Here is a 19,699-nt window from a genome sequence, read left to right as displayed (position 1 = left end):
CTCTAATGCCTAACTTGGCTATGCTTTTGGAAGTCTGTCAACAATTTGACCAATGTCAATGTAAAATGAAAGAAAAAAATTTTAACATCTGGTATATTTGTCCTGAAACAAAAATCAAGACTATTGGATAGGACAATTAATGCTTTGTGTATTTTAAAATTGTATTTTAAGAATATCTTTTAAATGATAAATATTTTAATGTCATCTTTCAATTTTTAAAATGGCTTTTATTTAGCTTTTTTTTTTTTTTTTTTGCATTACGTGGGCCTCTCACTGTTGTGGCCTCTCCCGTTGCGGAGCACAGGCTCCGGACGCGCAGGCTCAGCGGCCATGGCTCACGGGCCCAGCCGCTCTGCGGCATGTGGGATCTTCCTGGACTGGGGCACGAACCTGTGTCCCCTGCATCGGCAGGTGGGCTCTGAACCACTGCGCCACCAGGGAAGCCCCTAGCATTTATTTTGTGTTAATGTTCTAATGTTTTCTGTTACCAGATAACAGGTGGAGATCATTTTTACATGTTATTGCAATATATAGTTTTTTTTTTTTTTTTTTTTTTTACAGAAAACCTGAAATTTTTAGCATGTCTACCATAAATAAATGGTTCGTTGTTTATTATGGACATAATTTACTGTTATGGTCATCATTATTATTTAGTAACATGTAAATAAAATTTAGGAACAAATATGAAATAACATGATTTCAGGAATTCCTGAGAATTTCTGGGAATTCCAGTTTCTCATTCTGGAATCTGGAAGATTCATATCTGCCAGAATTTGGAAACACTCGTGTAGAGTATAGGCTGGCATTCCATCCCTGTGATCCTGCCCCTGCCTTGGCAGGAGTCCTTGTGCACAAACCACCCAGTCAGCGCAGCAGCCAGCCCAGCACACACGGCAGCAATGTCCAGACTCAGGAGACCCACCTGACCTTTCCCGAGCCACAGGGCTGCCCATAGCCTCTACTCATGAAGAGCATGTCCTCTGGGGAAAAACTGGCAGCAGAGATCTCTGTCATCCAGTACTTGAGCCAGATAGGCACTGGGGCTCAGACATGGCCTGTGGAAGAAGGTTTGGAAGAGCCCTGGTGTTGACGCAAAGAATTTTGGTCTATTAACTTTATTTCATTAGTAAAAGGAAATAAAAAGCCAAAGGGGGCAGAGGCATCAGCCAGGCCAGAAGGCAGAATAATGGAGCAGTTAGAGGCACAACCTTCAATGTCAGAAAGACTTCAGCTGAGTCGGGTTTCTGCCACCCACTGGCTCAGCGGCCTTGGGGTGCTGGCGGACCTCTGTAAGCTTTGGTTTCCTCATTGGTCAAGATGGCAAAATAAAAGAGCCCGCATTTTAGGATTATTATGAATATTCAATGAAACCTGACACACGTAAGTGCTGTAGCACCAGGGGCTCAGCACCTGTTGGCAGTGGTAATTGTTTCTGTTGCTATTGTTATTATAGACAGGTAAGGTGGGGAGTCTTTGCCACCCACAAAGGTGGTCCTCAGCTTTTGCTTTAAGATTCTAGCAAGCAGTAAAAGGCAGAAAGACAGCGAGTTAATACAGTGAGGGACTCTTTCCACCGTAAGGTAAACACAGCCCACTTGCCAGTGAGTGTAACTGATCCTGGTGCTACGAGCAGGAAGAATTTCCTCCCCGAGGACTTAATGGGGCAGACAGTGGGTAGGTGGCACGCAGCGTTCTCCACAATACCCTCTCGGTGGACACGGCTAAGAGTGTCTCGTGGTAGTCTCTTTGTTGAATCACGGGCTTGCGTTTTTCAGCTATTTAGGATAAATCTGTATGATAGTGGGTCAAAAAGGGATGCACTGTTGCTGTCCCAAAACAGCTGAGGAAAGCATGTATTGATGAAGTGCTACTCAAGCTTGCACAAGTTTACCCATCAGTAAATCTTGTGCAAATGTGATACTTTGGGCCAGACAGCAAATCGCTTGGAATTATTATAGTTCCCACAGGTAAATATTCTTAACATAGCCGATGAAAGAAAAAGTATATCTACAAATGATTTCAGGATTTTCAACACAGATAAATGTTTTTCTATGGAGACACAAAAGGATACGGAAAGTCTATGAAATGCAAAATTGAATGTCTCTAGGTAATCTCAAAGTAATACACCTGACGTTGTAATTTACAAAATCATGCCTTAAATGTAGATTTCAACCAGCAGAGAAATGTCCACGTTGACCTGACTCTCCACTTACCATTTTCCAAGTGCAGCAATGTCTGTGATTGTTGAAAAATTTTGATGCGTTCATTAATACCCAAACAAGTCGATGAATGACACAGCTTAGTATTTATCCAGAGCTATGAGCTCAGGTCTTGGCATGCCATAAAGGGACTTAGTCTTCAATTATTTGGCTTGGACATACGTTCATTTCAACCTGCAAGTTTTGCATCTGTATATATGCTTTTAATCTGGAGTCTTAGAACACAATTTAATTTTTTAACTAATGGGCACTCTGCATTTTTACTCACCAACCTTCCAACCTCTGTTTCCCCACACAGCCGGTGACTCCGTACCCTAATTCTGAATGAAGTATTAAACTCCTTACTCTGCTGCCCTCTGCGCTTACCTTCTGCTCCTTTTCACAGTACAGCTTGTCTGTCTTATCAGCTACTCCCTGAGTGGAGAGACCGCACTAAACTCATTTCTGTGTCTTGCAGGGTGTCTTCCTAGTAAACACAGGACTGTCCATCCTCCGCTCAGGAGGGACGGTGACAGAACGAGGCTCCCGAGGGGCCAGGCTGCCCTTCGCTCTCAGGTCCTTCCGAACAGCTTTTCCTTCCTCTGAGCCTGAGTCGTTCTGTTCCCTCTGCTGCTGCTGTCTTTCCCCACCTTCTCTTCCTCCCCTTTCCCCTCCTTCTCCTGCCCCCCTTCTCCTTGTAGACATACGGTTTCCTTGCTGCATTTGCCCGCTTCCTGTGAATATCATTTTCTCCCCTGTCCATGGTTGCTTCAGAATCTTGCAATGAAAATATTTAGCTTTGTATCCATCCCAGCGATTGGGTGACACAGTTGTTAAGGCGTGCACCCCACACTAATACTGTGAGTCTCTCTAAAAATACAGTAAGTTTCACTCACTTCTGAATCAGAAATGTAGAGAACCCCTTTGTGAAATAGGAGGAGAGTTGGAGGATTTTTTGTTGTTTGGAAATGGTGGCTTTCTTCATCACAAGTATTCTAATATTAATGTAACTAGGTACTCCTTAGTAACACAAGATAAAATGTTGAAAGGTCATAATTATAAGTAGATCTGCATTTCATGTGCCCTAGTGTAAGTATCCTTAAACTGAAGAATGAATTTCTGGACCCATAGTTGAAAGCCTGCTGGAATCCATTTCTATGTGGTTTGAAGGTAGATTGCGTATGGAATTTAATACTATAGGATCAGGAAATCCAAGAGAAAATTGAGGAGACTAGAAAATGGTTGGTGAGCTTTCAGGCAGTCCGAAGGGATCCCAGAGGCTGGGGCTAGAATCATGCTTTATCTCCCCTCTAGGCATTTCTTAGGGCTGTGACTTGAGGATAAGCTGTCTGCACGTCGCTCCAGGCTCAGCTGGGATAATGTCAGCAAGCGGGTTTGCAGACGTCTGCCTCTACTCACAAGTGCTTCGTTCGGCTGGGCTTATTCCTGAGTACTTGCTGCAGTAACGGAGGAATCCAGGGTTCATCCCTGGGACCACGTCCCCAGGTGTACCACCACCTCACCTGGGGAAGCAGGAAGGTGAAAGCATTCATTTAGAAAGCTGAGTTCAGCAGCAGGTGGTTTGCCAAATGAATCCCTGTGAGAAGACCAGAAGCCAGTGACGTGTTGCCCTGATAGAGTGTGTTGGGGACTTGGAATAGGGCAAGTGTCCTTGGGAGCAGCCAAGAAATGGCCAAGAGAGAAGACCGGCCAGTTTGCGAGGGGGGTCTGGTTTGGGGCAGCTTAAGTTTGAAGACAGTGAAATGTCCAAATAGAAAGGCCTGTACAATAGTTGGAAATAAAGGATTGAAGCTCCAATTATTCATTAGAAATGGGGCTATCATTTTGGGACCCAGAGGAATGAAAGGCTTCGGAACAAGTGTGGAGCAGGTGGGCATGTTCGTGTTTTTTTAATTCATGATTGAATGTGACCTCTTAAAGGCTCATCAGAAAGTAGCTGTCTCTCACGTGAGTTAACACACACAACTAAGGCAGTGTTTATGGATCAAGATATTTATGTTAAATGGGCAGTCTTTCTTTAAATATTATTTTGCCATCTTATAAGTAGATTGCTTCATTCGCCTTTTTCTTCTTAATCTTAAAGAAAGTAACATCTTATTTGGTAATTTTATGCAACCAGTTAATGGATTAAAAAGATTAATTAAAGGAAGATAAATAGGAAAGTTGGAAGCAAAAAGAGAAAAACGTTCACTTTTAAAGTAATTTTCCCTCCAACTGAATGTTCCTACACGCTAGCACTGGGAAGGCCAGGTATGAAGACTGGGGAAAGATGGGCTTTTTTTTTTTTTTTTTTTGCGGTACACGGGCCTCTCACTGTTGCAGCCTCTCCCGTTGCGGAGCACAGGCTCCGGACGCGCAGGCTCAGCGGCCATGGCTCACGGGCCTAGCCGCTCCGCGGCATGTGGGATCTTCCTGGATCGGGGCACGAACCCGTGTCCCCTGCATCGGCAGGTGGACTCTCAACCACTGCACCACCAGGGAAGCCCAAGATGGGGGTTTTAATGTAAGTTCGGAAATGTGGTATCAGCCTGGAGTATGATACTGGGGCAAACTTTGTTTTCAAGTTCTAGACGAGTGACGATGTCATCTGAACACAGGTCAGTCAGTGGAGAGTGGTGGGCGTGGACTGCTGAGTGACAGCTTATGATCATGGTGGCAGGGGCATCCCATATTAATCCTCTCCCCCCCATCCACCATGTGTTGGTGAGGGGTGGTGCCTCACTAATTTATACTGTGTGATCAAACCTGTGTTGATTTCACCTTTCACGTGAGCCAGGGACCTTGCTAGTACTTCTTCTGTTATGTATCCACAAACTCAGAATTCTCAGGCCATGAGAAGTGAAGGTGTTTGATGGTGCCCCCAGCTCAGCAGTGACAGGGCTCTACTTCAGAGTGACATCTAGAAGACAGTCACATCAGGAATCCCCAGAGGCTTCTGAAGAGACTTTCCAGGCTCCCTTTCTGGAATGTTTTGGATTTCCTCTCTGGAAGGGCAGTCTTGGCAAAGACATTTTCAGACTTGAAAACCTTTGTTTAAGACTGCTTTTGTGGGGCTCGGTTCCTTCATGATCTTCCACGAACTGATTAAAACGCACACGCACACGCACACTCGCACACGACCTTAATTGGTTAAGGGGTTCTTCTAAGTGGTAATTGGGAGTTATATGGTTTTTCATCAGAGGAATTTGATGTACTTTGCAATCAACTACAGTTAATTAATTGCTTTCCCATTACGTGGGTTTGGGGTGTGGAGTGGCAGGTCGTGTGATCCCTGTTCCGTTGGTGGGAAAGCTGAGAAATACTTCGCTCCAGGCCACACAGAAGGTGGCTGTGTGCCGGGAAGGCATCCAGGGGCCTCTGCTTATTGCTCGTCCCTCTGTCCAGAAATTCAGTGCCCAGGGGGCCTGAAGGCCTCACTGCTGAACATTCCTATTTTCTCTCCTGTTTGAGTCAGAGGCTAGTTACACATGGAGCACTTCTTCACAAAGGAATTCAGCGTTCAGTTTTGGGAGGCAGTAGCAGAGTGCACTAGGTGTTTACTTAAAGAGATGGAGAAAAATGTGGTAGTGCAGTGATTGTTAAGAAGAATCTTTCAAAAATGGAAAACAATGGTTACTGCTTGTGCAGCCAGATGAACTCCAGTAGTTAAGAAGAAAAATTAGAACCAGTTTCCTGAGAAACAACCTTTAAGTTAATACATATGTTGTTACACTGATGTAGTTAATTTTTTTTTACAATTGTGTGTTAGTTTCTGCTTTATAACAAAGTGAATCAGTTATACATATACATATGTTCCCATATCTCTTCCCCCTTGCGTCTCCCTCCCACTCTCCCTGTCCCACCCTCTAGGTGGTCACAAAGCACCAAGCTGATCTCCCTGTGCTATGCGGCTGCTTCCCACTAGCTATCTATTTTACGTTTGGTAGTGTATAGATGTCCATGCCACTCTGTCACTTTGTCACAGCTTACCCTTCACCCTCCACATATCCTCAAATTCATTCTCTAGTAGTTCTGTGTCTTTATTCCCGTCTTACCCCTAGGTTCTTCATGACCTTTTTTTTCTTAGATTCCATATATATGTGTTAGCATACGGTATTTGTCTTTCTCTTTCTGACTTCACTCTGTATGACAGACTCTAGGTCCATCCACCTCACTACAAACAACTCAATTTCGCTTCTTTTTATGGCTGAGTAATATTCCATTCTATATCTGTGCCACATCTTCTTTATCCATTCATCTGATGATGGACACTTAGGTTGCTTCCTAATGTCCTGGCTATTGTAAATAGAGCTGCAATGAACATTTTGGCACATGACTCTTTTTGAATTATGGTTTTCTCAGGGTATATGTCCAGTAGTGGGTCATATGGTAGTTCTATTTGTAGTTTTTTAAGGAACCTCCATACTGTTCTCCATAGTGGCTGTACCAATTCACATTCCCACCAGCAGTGAAAGAGTGTTCCCTTTTCTCCACACCCTCTCCAGCATTTATTGTTTTTAGATTTTTTTGATGATGGCCATTCTGACTGGTGTGAGATGATATCTCATTTTAGTTTTGATTTGCATTTCTCTAATGATTAATGATGTTGAGCATTCTTTCACGTGTTTGTTGGCAATCTGTATATCTTCTTTGGAGAAATGTCTGTTTAGGTCTTCTGCCCGTTTTTGGATTGGGTTGTTTGTTTTTTTGTTATTGAGCTGCATGAGCTGCTTATAAATTTTGGAGATTAATCCTTTGTCAGTTGCTTCACTTGCACATATTTTCTCCCATTCTGAGGGTTGTCTTTTGGTCTTGTTTATGGTTTCCTTTGCTGTGCAAAAGCTTTGAAGTTTCATTAGGTCCCATGTGTTTATTTTTGTCTTTATTTCCATTTCTCTAGGAGGTGGGTCAGAAAGGATCTTGCTATGATTTATGTCATAGAGTGTTCTGCCTATGTTTTCCTCTAAGAGTTTGATAGTTTCTGGCCTTACATTTAGGTCTTTAATCCATTTTGAGCTTATTTTTGTGTATGGTGTTAGGGAGTGATCTAATTTCATACTTTTACATGTCCCTGTCCAGTTTTCCCAGCCCCACTTATTGAAGAGGCTGTCCTTTCTCCACTGTACATTCCTGCCTCCTTTATCAAAGATAAGGTGACCATATGTGTGTGGGTTTATCTCTGGGCTTTCTATCCTGTTCCATTGATCTATCTTTCTTTTTTTGTGCCAGTACCATACTGTCTTGATTACTGTAGTGATGTAGTTAATTTTAAAAATAGTCTCTAAGACAAAAAGAGTAGAAGGACTTTTGTACTGAAAAAAAATTACCTGTTACTAATCAGAAGATATTTAAATTCCATCTTCTAATGAAATTTCTACTCAGTAGAGTCTGCACTTACATTTTCTTAAAGAAGAATTTTACTTATTCAGATGTGTGACTTATATGTTTATATTGCCCACTAAGAAAGGGTTAGTCCTCTTTTATTTTTATTACAGAGGAGATGGTGGGAGTGATGGAGGGCCTCATCTCCAAAGGGGAATCCATGCTCTACAAATACAACGGTAACTTGTTTTCAGTTCTGAGCTTTAAACTCGCTTTGCCTCTTGGCTATCATAAATAAAGAGAAGTAGAGAAAAAACGAAGATAATTAGATGATTATGATAAATACACTATCGAATCGTAACAGTGTATACCTCCCCTAGCCAGCGTTATACGACCACATCAACTTAACTACTGAGAAATGACAATATGAAAAATCTCTGGGAAGGGCTGTTAAGCTTTAACTCCATTCACTTATTCATGGACACATACTATTAACTAGTCCAGCTAGAGCATAATTAGAGCCTTCTCACTGCTGTCTAGCTACTCATTAAGATTTCTGACTCTAAGGAGTGTTGGTATCTAAGGCAATTTAATGTAATTATCTGAAAATGTAATAGATCTTTTTAGGGAACTTGTCGCCTGATGTATTTGCAACAAAAATAGTTTTTATTCCTCGAAGCATGCTTTCCCCCCAAATTTATTTGAGAGGCTAAATAGAGAAAAGAAGCTTTGCCTAGTTCCCAATTTATATAATGCACTAGGCTGCTTTACTTTTTGTTTTAAAAACACATATTCAAGTCCTGTTACAGAAGTTTGCATGCTGAAGAATTTCTAAGTATAAGGGTCAAGGAGTAAGAGGTACCAGATTTGGTATAAATGATGTTTCATTTTATATATATCTATAAATCTTTTGTCCCCTTTTGGTCCGCTGACCTTTGAGATTCCTGCTGACAAGGGCTGTGGATCCTAACCCAGCTCTTGGTCTGGCTGGCTGTGGCCTCCTGATATTTCTGTGACACACAGAGCGTACCGGAAGCTTATGTTCCTCTTCTGGTCCATCCTTTACTCTCTTCTGTATTTAAAATATTAAAGTATTATAACATAATGCATTAACATATGCTCATTGTAATTATTCAAGCCATGCAAAGGAATAAAAGTGAAAGCCCCCTTCCACATGTTTGTTTGTATACATACACATATGTGATTTTTATACATAAAATGAAGTCAGACTGTGATTCTACATTGTACCTTTTGTATTTAATGCTATGTCTTGGTGATCTTTCATATCAGCCTTACTCCTTTTAATTGCTCCATAGTATTTCATTATACATAAATCAGTAATTTATTTAACAGTTCCCTTATTGATAAGTTTTTAGGTTGTCTCCCCAAATCATGTAATTACAACAGTGCTGCAGCAAATACTTTTACATATGCTTTGGATATGTACACTATTTCCGTAGGATGGATTCTTTGAAGTGGAATTGCTTGGGTCAAAGAGTATGCACATTTCGAATGTTGATAGTTGTAACGGGCAGTTGTTCAGTGGGTCTAAAAGTTCAGTCATGCAAGATGAGTAAGCTCTAGATCTGCCATACAACACAGTACCTATAGTTAATAATGCTGTTTGTGCACTTAAAAAATTTAAGAGGGCAGGTCTCACGTTAAGTGTTATTAACAGACAAAAAGGGGGAGGTATAAAGAAACTTCGGGAGGTGAGGGGTATGTTTATTGTCTTGATTGTGGTGTTGGTTTCACAGGTATATGCATATGTTCACACTCATCAAATTGTATACATCAAATATGTGCAGTATTTTTGTAATCAATTATACCTCAGTAGAGCTGTGTTAAAAAAGAAAAAGAATATATGCACAGTAAAGTCTAATTACTGCATTAATTTTTTTTTTATTTCAGACGGAAATAGTGAAAAGTGATCAACCAAGCTTGGTTTATGTAAAAATTTTTATGATACTCCCTACAGAAAGCAAGCATCAGTTTACACTCTTATCAGTAACACACCAAAGGTTTTAACCTCGGATACAGAGTGAAATCAGCCCAGCTCTTAAAAACAAAACAAAGACCTTGGTGCCCAGGTACCATTCATGGAAGTTTTAATTGAATTGGTTTGGAATGGGGTCTGGGCATTGATGGTCTTTAAAATCTCTCCAGGGTGTTAAAGTTGCTCACCTAGGATTGAGATTAACTGTTCTAAATTCTAATCTGCAGTCTTTTTTTGTTTGTTTGTTTAATAGGGGGAAAATGTATCTTATATGGATTTACCTATTCCTCATTGCTAGTGAGGTTCATAAATTTTTTCATACGTCAAGTAGCCATTGTATTGTATACCTTGCCTGTTTTCCTATGTGGTTGTCTTTTGATTCTTGATGCAAATTAATCCTTTGTTTTTTATGTGCAAATAATTCCTCTCTGCTTGTCATATGTCAAAGCCAGATGACTGGCTCCCCCATTCTTTCCTCCAGTGATTGGAGATGATACTTTTATCAAATATTGTCATTTCACGTTTAAGAGCTTGTTTCCAGATCTTTCTTTGTTACACTGATTTATTTGGATGTCCCCATGCTGTTTAATTACTATAGCTTTGGTATATTTTAATATTTGATTGGCCAGAGAGTTTTCTTAAAATATTTTAAATTACTTTTTACATATTTTCCATTCCCGATCATCTTGAGAATCAAATTTTTAAAAAAATCTAAAAAATGCTGTTTGGATTTTGGTTGGCTTACATGAATTTGTAAATTATTTCTGGATAAATTGCAATTTTAATAACATTGAATTATCCTATTCAGGAACATGGTACAACCATTCATTTATTTAATCTTTTATATACTTCAGTAAAACTTAATAGCTTTTCCCCCATATATTTACAACACATTTCTTGTGAGATTCACTCATAGATATTTTTACTAGTATTATTTTGCCAATAATGGGATGGGAACTTTTCTCAAATTACATATTTTGATTTGTTATTCTTAGTGTATGGTGAGTTACTCATTTTTGAATATCCAGGTACCCTCGTATCCAGTCACTTTACTGAGATATTTTGATTAATTATCATAATTATTCAGTTCATTCTTCTGAATCTTTTTAGAAAGACTATTATATTTCCTACAAATTTTCATCATTGCAGCAACATTCCAGTAGATCATCAATTTCTGTAAATGTTCCGTGGTGGTTTAAAAAGAATGTGTAGGGAATCCTTGAATTGTTCCTTACCCGTTCCTGATTTAAAAAAAAAAAAAAAATTCTTAGCAAGCCTGCAATCCAACAATCTGAGTCTAATTTCTTTTTTCTTCTGGAACAGCATCTTCTCTTTTTCCTTGGAGTTTCCTTCTGGTCTCATCTCTTGAGCCCTAGGTTTATGAGTGCTGAATTATCAGCATAAAATTGGCTTGCAAGTAAACCGAAGGCAAAGCAATATATTTTACTAGCTTGACTTACGTGGTTCTATGCCACTCACTTGGAGCTCTGACCCTTTACCATTTCTACTCCTGAGAGATGAAGAGCATCTCTGAGCCAAGCTCTGCGCCGGGCGCCAGCCCCTCTGTCATCATTAATAAACAGTCGTTGGCAGGGTTCACGGCTCTTGCTCTATGAGTGGCATGTTTGGAGGAAAAAATGCTGAGAACATTGAAAGCCAGCTGGACGGCTGTGATGGCTGTGTCACCTCACCGGGTCTCACCCGCTGCCCCCTGACTGCAGACAGTGGGGAACAGGAGAAGGAGACCTCTGTTCCCCATCACACCTCTGCCTGCCGTCCTGTCTCACTGGGTCCGACAGGATGCCCGGAAGGATGGCCCTGTGAGCGTGCTGGCCATCGCACTGCCACCTCCTAGCTTCTGGCACCCTTTTCGGAACCGCGTTACTCAACACACGATGGGTCACCTCCGTCTGCCAGCCCCTTGTCCCCTGCTCCGGATTCCTGCAGTAATCGGAGTGGTCTCACCTGTCCACGCTGGCCGGCTCCAGCCAGGGGCCTCTGCAGCCAGAGGGATGTGTAAGAATGTAGTCAGCTCCCGTTAGCCCTCTCCTTACCCCCAGACCAGCCACCTTGAATATTTTCTGTCGGTTGTGAACTAAAGGTGAAAGTGCTCAGCCTGGCCTTTGGCCCAGCAGGTCGTGTGGCCCGCCTGGCCTGTCCGCTCACCTGGGCCGCCGGCCTCCTCCTAGGCTCACCCACGTGGCCGCACCCACTCCTTTGGCTGCGGCCTTCAATCACGCCGGCGCCTCCTCCTGTCCGGACCTCTGCCCAGGCTTCTCTCCTCAGGCGAAACTTCCCTGATGCCCTGGCCCGGCTAAAGCCCCCGTTGTGGGTTTCCCTGGCCGTCTGCCCCTCTCCCTTATGGTACCTCTTGGACTTAAAATTTCCATTTATTGGGATGGGCTTTAAAAAATTAAAATCATTCTTCTCCACTGAACTGTGAGCTCCATAAAAGCAAAGACCACGTCTGTTTTTGTTTACCAGGATGTCTCTAGAGCCTGGCATCGGACTCGGCAAATAGTTAAGTAAATAGGAAGCAAATTTGTTGAATGAAAGAATACAGAAGTGATTTCAGGCAGCTTTCTCCCTGTTTTACTCTTGAATACATGCTTCATCTCAGCTTAGTCATGTTTATTTCTTCCTTATCAGCAGTAAGGGGAGGGGATTACTCTATATACTGGATAGGGTAATACTTCTTTATTTCAAAGATTTTATTTAAATCCAGGAAAAACATTATTTTTTAAAATGTCCTCTATTCATCTTTTAAGAAGAAATTTTGAGAAAAGTGAGAGAAAGCAACATTCGTCTGATCTCGGCATGTTTGAAGCGTGATCGCAACCACGAACGTCGGCCTCCTGGTCGTGGAAAGGAACCTGAGCTGGTAAAATATCCAAAGGCTGGTGAAGCCTGGAGATGTCTGAGAAGCATCAGGGGATGGAGGACAACTAGCAAAAGAATTGCATTAATTCAAGACGTAGAAAAGCTTATTGGAAGCATTCTTCAAAACCCTTCAGAAGCTAGTAAAATAATATTTTACTGCGTTTTTCTCCAGCTCTTAAAACCTCACAAATGCAAATGCGTGATAAAATGTGAAAATAAGTATTGGCAACTAATTACATTCTCAGGGGAGATTTAATTGAAAAGAAGCATATTTGCATATTTGCACTACTTCTCTTCGGTAAGATGTTTATGGCATCTGGTCAAAGTGGAACGGACATTTGAAAACCCTTTGACATAGCTGGTATTTAAAGAATAGCAATTGGCTAACATTTGCGGCTCTGTACATTGAATATTTTGGCTCCCATCCGCTGGTATTCATTCTAAAAGATTTATAATCCTTTGGGGAGTGTGGTCAGTGACAAGAGTAGAAGTAAATCCTGAAATGTGGAAAAACTAACTTTCCCTCATAAAAAACTGTTCTAAAAAAATCCCTCAAGCCTATGAATATGTTTCCAGATTTTCAGAAAAAGCTGATGATTTACAGAAAAAAATATTTTTTCTATAAGGATCTAACTTCTTAATGATAAATGTAAATTTTCCATCATTTGGCTTCAAAATTGGCCTAGAGATAATTCAGCAAAATACAGGGCCTTACCTTTCGGGCATCAGCTGCAGTTACATGACTTTTAAAAATGTATGTCGTCAGTTGTAGTGTCAATAATGAAATAAAACTCAAAAGGTGGAAATAGTCTACAAGAGACAAATGAAAAGCACTTGAACTAGGAAGCAAAGCTTGTGCTGAGTGTCTAAGTAGAAAAGTGCTGTCATCACAGAAACTAGAATGCAGGCACAGGGGTCAAGAAGGTCCTCCATCACGTGCGACTGAGAACGTCAGGACAGAACATCCCTGTCCAGGGAGTGGTCTGGGGGGCGGAAGTGCCGTTGGACGACTTCTCGCCTCCTGCTTGTGCTTGAGTCTGGAGCCACTGTCTCAAGAGCCCTCTTGACCTGAGGCCCTCTGCTTCCATTTCAAACCTTTATTTTAGGAGCCCACCTCTGTTCCTGCAGGTGCCCTGGGAGGATCCTTCTGCTTCCTTTCTCCATTTAAATTCAGAAAAAGAGCCTTGTTTAATGACTTGTTTCCCTTATTTTCTTTGCTTTTCTTTTTTCTGCATTATTTTCCTTAATTAATTATGGTTGGCACTTAGATGCTTCCTTATGGTTTACAAAATATCTACCTTTTTCTAAGAGGTGCTGGTGTGTGGGATCCTGTGTCTGACAGCAGTGACAGAGGGTGTATTGCGTTATGTTTTAAAACCCACTATGGGGAAATTGGTGGTATTGAAATTTCTGTTGATATCGAGAAAAAGATGCTAAAAGCTGTAAGAACAAAACTTATTATTTTAAATGTAAGTAACAAAATTAAGGCTCTTGTCATTCTAAACTTAATCTTGAATATGGAGGACAGCCTGGAGTACCCAGAGGGTAAGTTAGAATGAAAGCAGAAATGGCACTCATAGCATTTTTAGAGAAGTGGAAGGAATGTTCTGGAAAGGAGTTAGTAGGAAGTCTGAGCCTAAGCGTTTCCTTCTTCACTTTCTGATGCTCACCCTCTACTGATCCCACTTTAGTTTCTTATGTTAAAAGAAACATATTGTGTTGAATTCACAGAAGGATTGGCATGTGTGCATTTGTGTGATACGAAGGAGGGGGTGGGTAGCTTGAAGATAATTTCCATTTTTTGTGCTAAGTCTATCTATGTACATACACATGTATGTAATATATAGCAATATAAAGTAATGATTTGCAAATGATAATAAATATAATTTGAAGGTGTCTTCCCTCAAAAAAGAGAGATTTATTTGAGGCCATTGCTACTATGTTTTGAGGTAGAAATCCAGGGCTGTCGTTTATGAACACCTTTTACAAAAATAGTTTATTCTTGGCTCCATTAGAAATGTTGCTTTTGTGTCTTATGAACTATTTTGGGGACTCTTATTTACCAACCACCCTCGATAGCAGTAGAAGTAATATGTACTGTGCTGTGTTCTTCAAAGATTTTCAAAGCGTTAATGATCAGTGGACATTGCTTAAGAATTCCTGCAATGAATTCTGATTTAATTTCCTGGCAGGCCTGATTCACCGATCAATCATTAAAAATTTTTGAATCTCATGGGTTTTTTAAAAAAGCAATTCCCCACTACTCTTCACTTGTGGTGATTAGCTAAACAGACCCTGATTTGCATGTTGGTGGGCCAGTGTTTCGTTCACGACAGTGACACTGTCTTTCTTCTCCTCAGTCCACCCACCGGTCGGGCCCGGGTTTAGTGGAACTACCGTCTCTTTCTCAGCCCCACGCCCTCGCTCCACTTACTCTTGGTCCCAGTGTGGATGGCTGTGCTGCTTCCCACGTGGCTCTGCTTTCCCCAGGTTTCCTCTGTCCCAGACTGTTCTGTGTACGTGTGTAAGAATAATTTTCAGACGCGGTTTGCATTGCAGAGTACACAGTTCAGGGACTGCCTATTACCTCCACGTAAAACTCACGTTCCTCAGACCACCTCTCAAGGCTCACCCCCTGGCTCTATTTAATATCCTAATACCACCTGATGTCTCAGCTGTTTGAAGCAGACAGACCACCTTTACATGGTGACTCTCGAACGGAGCAATATTTTATGACGCCCTGCGCAGCTTTCTTGTGCTTCAGCTCTGCATGATTCATTTAACAAATTATAATCTACTCAGAGAATTTAAAAGAATTGAACATGCTGTGTATGGGGACACACACTTCCCGGTTCATGGATTCATCACCCTTTAACAAATTTCCTTGGGAGTGTGAGCTTATTTAACCTTCCTGTGGCCTTGCGTCTTTGCAGCGAGGAAATCAGACGGCTACAGTGATTGCATTGTGTGCATTGAAGGACTACAACTTAGCGCAGGAGACCTGCCAGTTGGCGATCAGGGATTTTGGAGGCCTTAACGTTTTAATAAATTTACTTGAGACAGATGAAGTCAAATGTAAGGTGAGTGGCTGGCTCGCAGTGGATGAGGAGCCTCGTTCGCGCCTTCACCAGCTTCTCTTCTCAGTGCTGGGCGCCTGCCCTTCCTGCTGCTTGTTCCTTGTCTTTATTATTACTGACAACCCGCTTCTGCTATTAGCTATTAGCTGCTCTTGTCAACTCTCCGCTTTTCTTCCTTCTCTTCTGGCTCTTTTCCATTAGCATGTGCTTCTTACATGATGAACGTTTGTTTACTTAATTGAAGGAAAATGCGGGGGGGATATGTACAACACCTGGGAATAGAAACCGTTCCCTTAAAAAAACTTAATTGGGGAAGGATTTTAGGGAGGCTTGGAATTTTTAAAAAATATAGCACTGGTTATGCATTAAGCACCCATTCATCTATAACTTCTTCTTCTCGTTTAGATTGGTTCGTTAAAAATCCTGAAGGAAATCAGTCATAATCCTCAAATCAGACGTAATATTGTTGACCTTGGGGGCTTGCCAGTCATGGTTAATATTCTTGACTCTCCACATAAGAGCCTGAAATGTTTGGCAGCTGAGACAATTGCGAACGTCGCCAAGTTTAAGAGAGCCTGGCAGGCGGTGAGACGCCACGGGGGCATCACCAAACTGGTGAGTAAGTGCCATTCATGGCAGCGGGCACCCCGCTGTCCTTCCCGGCTCCTCCTGGACATAACCACTGGGTGTGCTATGGGAATCTTCTTTTTGTGTAACGTGTCCTTGAAAATTATTTTTGTGTATTTACATTGGCAAGTAGCCAAAAAACATGTTCGACCTCATTTTTCAAAGAAATACAAATTTAAACAAATAGAAGTAATTTTTACGTGTCCCAAAGGTAGGGATACATACGTGTGTGTGCGCAGCGTCGGTTAGAGGGTGGTGACTTACTTCACTCAGTCTGAAACTATCAGAACATGGTTAATCAACTGTACTCCAGTATAAAATAAAAAGTTAAAAAAAAAAAAAGAGCGTGGTGAACACTTGTCTGGTAGCCCATGCCCTCTGCTGTGGTGACCTCACTATGAGGAAGTGTCCTCCATGGAGACAGTCAGAGCTGCAGGCACTTACTCATCTCATTGCTACTTAGAGGAGTGACAATTGAAAACAGCATGTTTTACAGTATGAGGTTAGTAAAATAATATGCATCATATCCATAAGAAGCATCCGCTGTCAGTTGTCAGTATTGTGTTTTGGAAGTTTATATAGTAACATGGAATGTTTAATATTATATAAAATCATAACAGGATTGAAAACTGATGATACCCATGATCCCAACTTTTAAAGACCAGAGCTAACAAGTATAGAAAAATCACTTGAAATAAGTACAGAAAATTGTTCATCAGGGGTTTTCTCTGAAATGACCACCAAATTTCCTTCCTACTTTTCTACATTTGCCAGTTTGTTTTGTATTACTTTTATATTCAGAAAAAATGATTATTTCAATAACTATCGCTGAAAGAAAAAAGTAGGCTCAGTGCTCCTGCCACAGCAGGAGGGATCTTTATGAAGTGCAGTATGGAAGTGCATTTGTATCCTCACTGGATCTTGAGTCGCTACCACGGCTTTTATCACGCTGGATTGTCACCACTTCCCTACTTTAAGGTCCTGAAGATGAGAGACGTGTCTTACTCATCTTAGTGTCATCCTCAGCACCTCGCCCAGAACCTCACACATATAAACAGTTAATAAGTATCTACCGAATTGATATGGATTTAATGTGAATAAGTGCGCACTGAAACATGTTCAGAACTTTACTGAACGAGGTTCTGTGTGTTCACTTTCTCCACTTGTAATCTGGAGAGCACTATACCTTGTCATCGTTTGCCTCAAGAACAAGGTGGACTCATGGCTGGATAGATGGGTGAATAGATGGTTAGCTGTGCAGTAAAACAGATGTGGAAGAATGTTAATTATAGGATCCAGGTGGTGGGTATGTGGATGTTGCTGTATTCTTTCAGCCTTTGTGTGTGTGTTTGAAAATTTTCATAACGAAACGTTGGGGGGAAAGGTAGTTATTACTATGATTATCATTGTCCTGCTTAAATAATGAAATCGTATGGTAGGCTGACGTGGCAGTCCACTGAAACTACTCCCATAAGAATGAAAGACAGAACGCAACATATGTTTTTATGGACATCTTACGCGTCATGTTTAGGGGCCTGGAGTTTGGACAATTACAGTCACGTAATCAAAATAATGACATACATTTTAATTTAATTTTAAATAATAGCAAAATTAGGAACAGGAAAGACCATTAATGGGTACACTTGAAATTGCTGGGTTGGGAACACATCTGACTTCTCAACCAGGATTGGGGATCCACTTTTGGTTGGGTACGTGTGGAGGGGGGCAGTATGTGACACGCAGGCAAGAGTCCCCAGCAAAGACTGGAAATGAGGGACATCACACAGTACAGAGATGAAGCCGTGGGCTGATTATGGCCCCAGAGCAAGGGAACCAAGGGCAGGATCAGAGCAGGCAGGAGGGCACTGGCCACAGTGGGGTCTGGGCACCTAGATGGCATTCAGGCTCTGGAGGGGCAGCTTGATGAGACTGGGCAGAAGGTGGGACACCTGAGCAAGCAGGGAGGGTGCACCCAGGCAGGGAGCACTGCACGTCCAGGGCCGTTCAGTCCCGAGGCCAGTTTATGTGCTGCTCTGTATGTAGAGTATCCTCGGTCCTTTCACTGAAAACCATTTCAAATACCTCTAGAGGTGTAGATCCACAGAACAAGGTGGTGGGAATACAAGTATAAATATAAATGTAGATAAATGTATGTCCCCGACCACAGTGATGTCACAGCCTCATGGTCGTGGGGATGTGAGGGCAGTGGGGATATGGGCAAAAATATAAGCATAATGGTGAGTATATTAGGTATGTCGAGGAAGTCAGTACTGGGAATAGTGGAGGAACTAGGGGGGGGTGATCAACCAACTCTACTTGGAGAAGAAGGGTCAAGAAACAAATGAATATAACAAGACACAAACACACGGATGCAGAGAACAGACTAGTGGTTACCACTGGGGAGAGTGGAGGGGGTGGGGACCATACAGAGGATTAAAAGGTACAAACTACTATATAGGAAATAATTAAGCAACAAGGATATATTGTACAGCACAGGGAAATATAGCTATTATTTTACAATAACTTTAAAATGGAGTATAATCTATAGAATTACTGAATGTGGTACAACTGACACTAATATAATATTGTAAATCAACTATACTTCAATGAAAAATTTAAAAATTTAAATGAATTAGTTAATTAACTAGGATAGAAAATTAAAAAAAAAATTTTTTTTTAAAATAAAGAGAGGCTGGAGAGAGGAGATGTCACCTTTCTTGAGTCTTGAAAGGTGAGTAGGTATCTATCAGGCAGACACATCAGGCAAAAGCATTTAAAGAAGATGAAGCCATGTTGGTAAAGGCCCAGAGCTGGGAAACAACACTGAATGTTTGGAAACTAAGTGGTGTAACGTGGCCAGACCTTGGGTGAGGTGGGCTGAGTCGTGAGAGACGAAGATTAAGGACCATGGGCATCACACACAGTCTTGTCCAAGAGCTACGGAGTTTGGACTTTGTACAGCTAATGAGGGAGTAACTAGTACATAGACAGGTACTTTTAGACTGTCTTCCCTGTGTCCAAGCCCGTTGTCTTGCTGTCCTGGGCCCAGTAGTTACCTGGAAGCCATGTACATCGTCTTCACCCCCGTCCTTGAGCCATAACTAATTAGACCATGAGTGTCCTCCTGATGCACATCAGTGTCCTCTCTCCAGGCGTTTGGAGTTAGGAATCAGTGACTCAGTCCGGGCTACTGCCTTCTAAATGGTGGCCGTGGTTAAGTGGGCAGTATCCATGGGATCTGGTCTCTGGTTATGCGTGGGATTAAGACAGCTCTGGGAAGCCTGGCTTCACCTCCTCCCCGGCCACCCTGCTGTATGCATGAAAATTGCCTCTCCCTCAGGGGCTTCGGTGACTCTGGTTACTGCAGAGAAGAGAAAGGATCCTGGCTGCTGTGCGTTTGGTTTAGTTGGTTTCGACAGTGCAGGGGGAGGGCCATGTCCTCCAAAGAGGCCTCATGGTTTTAAGAGCATTCAGGCCATTCACCTCTCACTGGAAAGTTCTCCTGGCTTTAGGGAGCCTACTTTTCTGAGATACCAGGGATGAGGGTGTGCTTTACAAATCTTACTAATGTAAATGTTAGAGCTGTATTAAGAAAATAC

General features: G+C 41.8%; 1 protein-coding gene across 3 annotated transcripts in view; it reads left to right on the top strand.

The window, feature by feature from the left end:
• ODAD2 (outer dynein arm docking complex subunit 2) overlaps window positions 1–19,699 on the top strand; it is a gene marked incomplete at both ends in the record, with an annotated part of 182,237 nt that overhangs the window by 40,595 nt on the left and 121,943 nt on the right. For all 3 annotated transcript variants that reach the window (XM_079699667.1, XM_079699668.1, XM_079699666.1), the window contains 2 exons: window positions 15,330–15,476; window positions 15,879–16,088. In XM_079699667.1, coding sequence (XP_079555793.1) covers window positions 15,330–15,476; window positions 15,879–16,088 — 357 coding nt within the window. The remainder of the gene's footprint in view (window positions 1–15,329; window positions 15,477–15,878; window positions 16,089–19,699) is intronic.

This window comes from Hyperoodon ampullatus (genome assembly GCF_949752795.1).
Source record: "Hyperoodon ampullatus genome assembly, chromosome: 3".
Classification (NCBI taxonomy): Eukaryota; Metazoa; Chordata; class Mammalia; order Artiodactyla; family Ziphiidae; genus Hyperoodon; species Hyperoodon ampullatus.
This window is presented reverse-complemented; position numbering and strand designations above follow the sequence as displayed.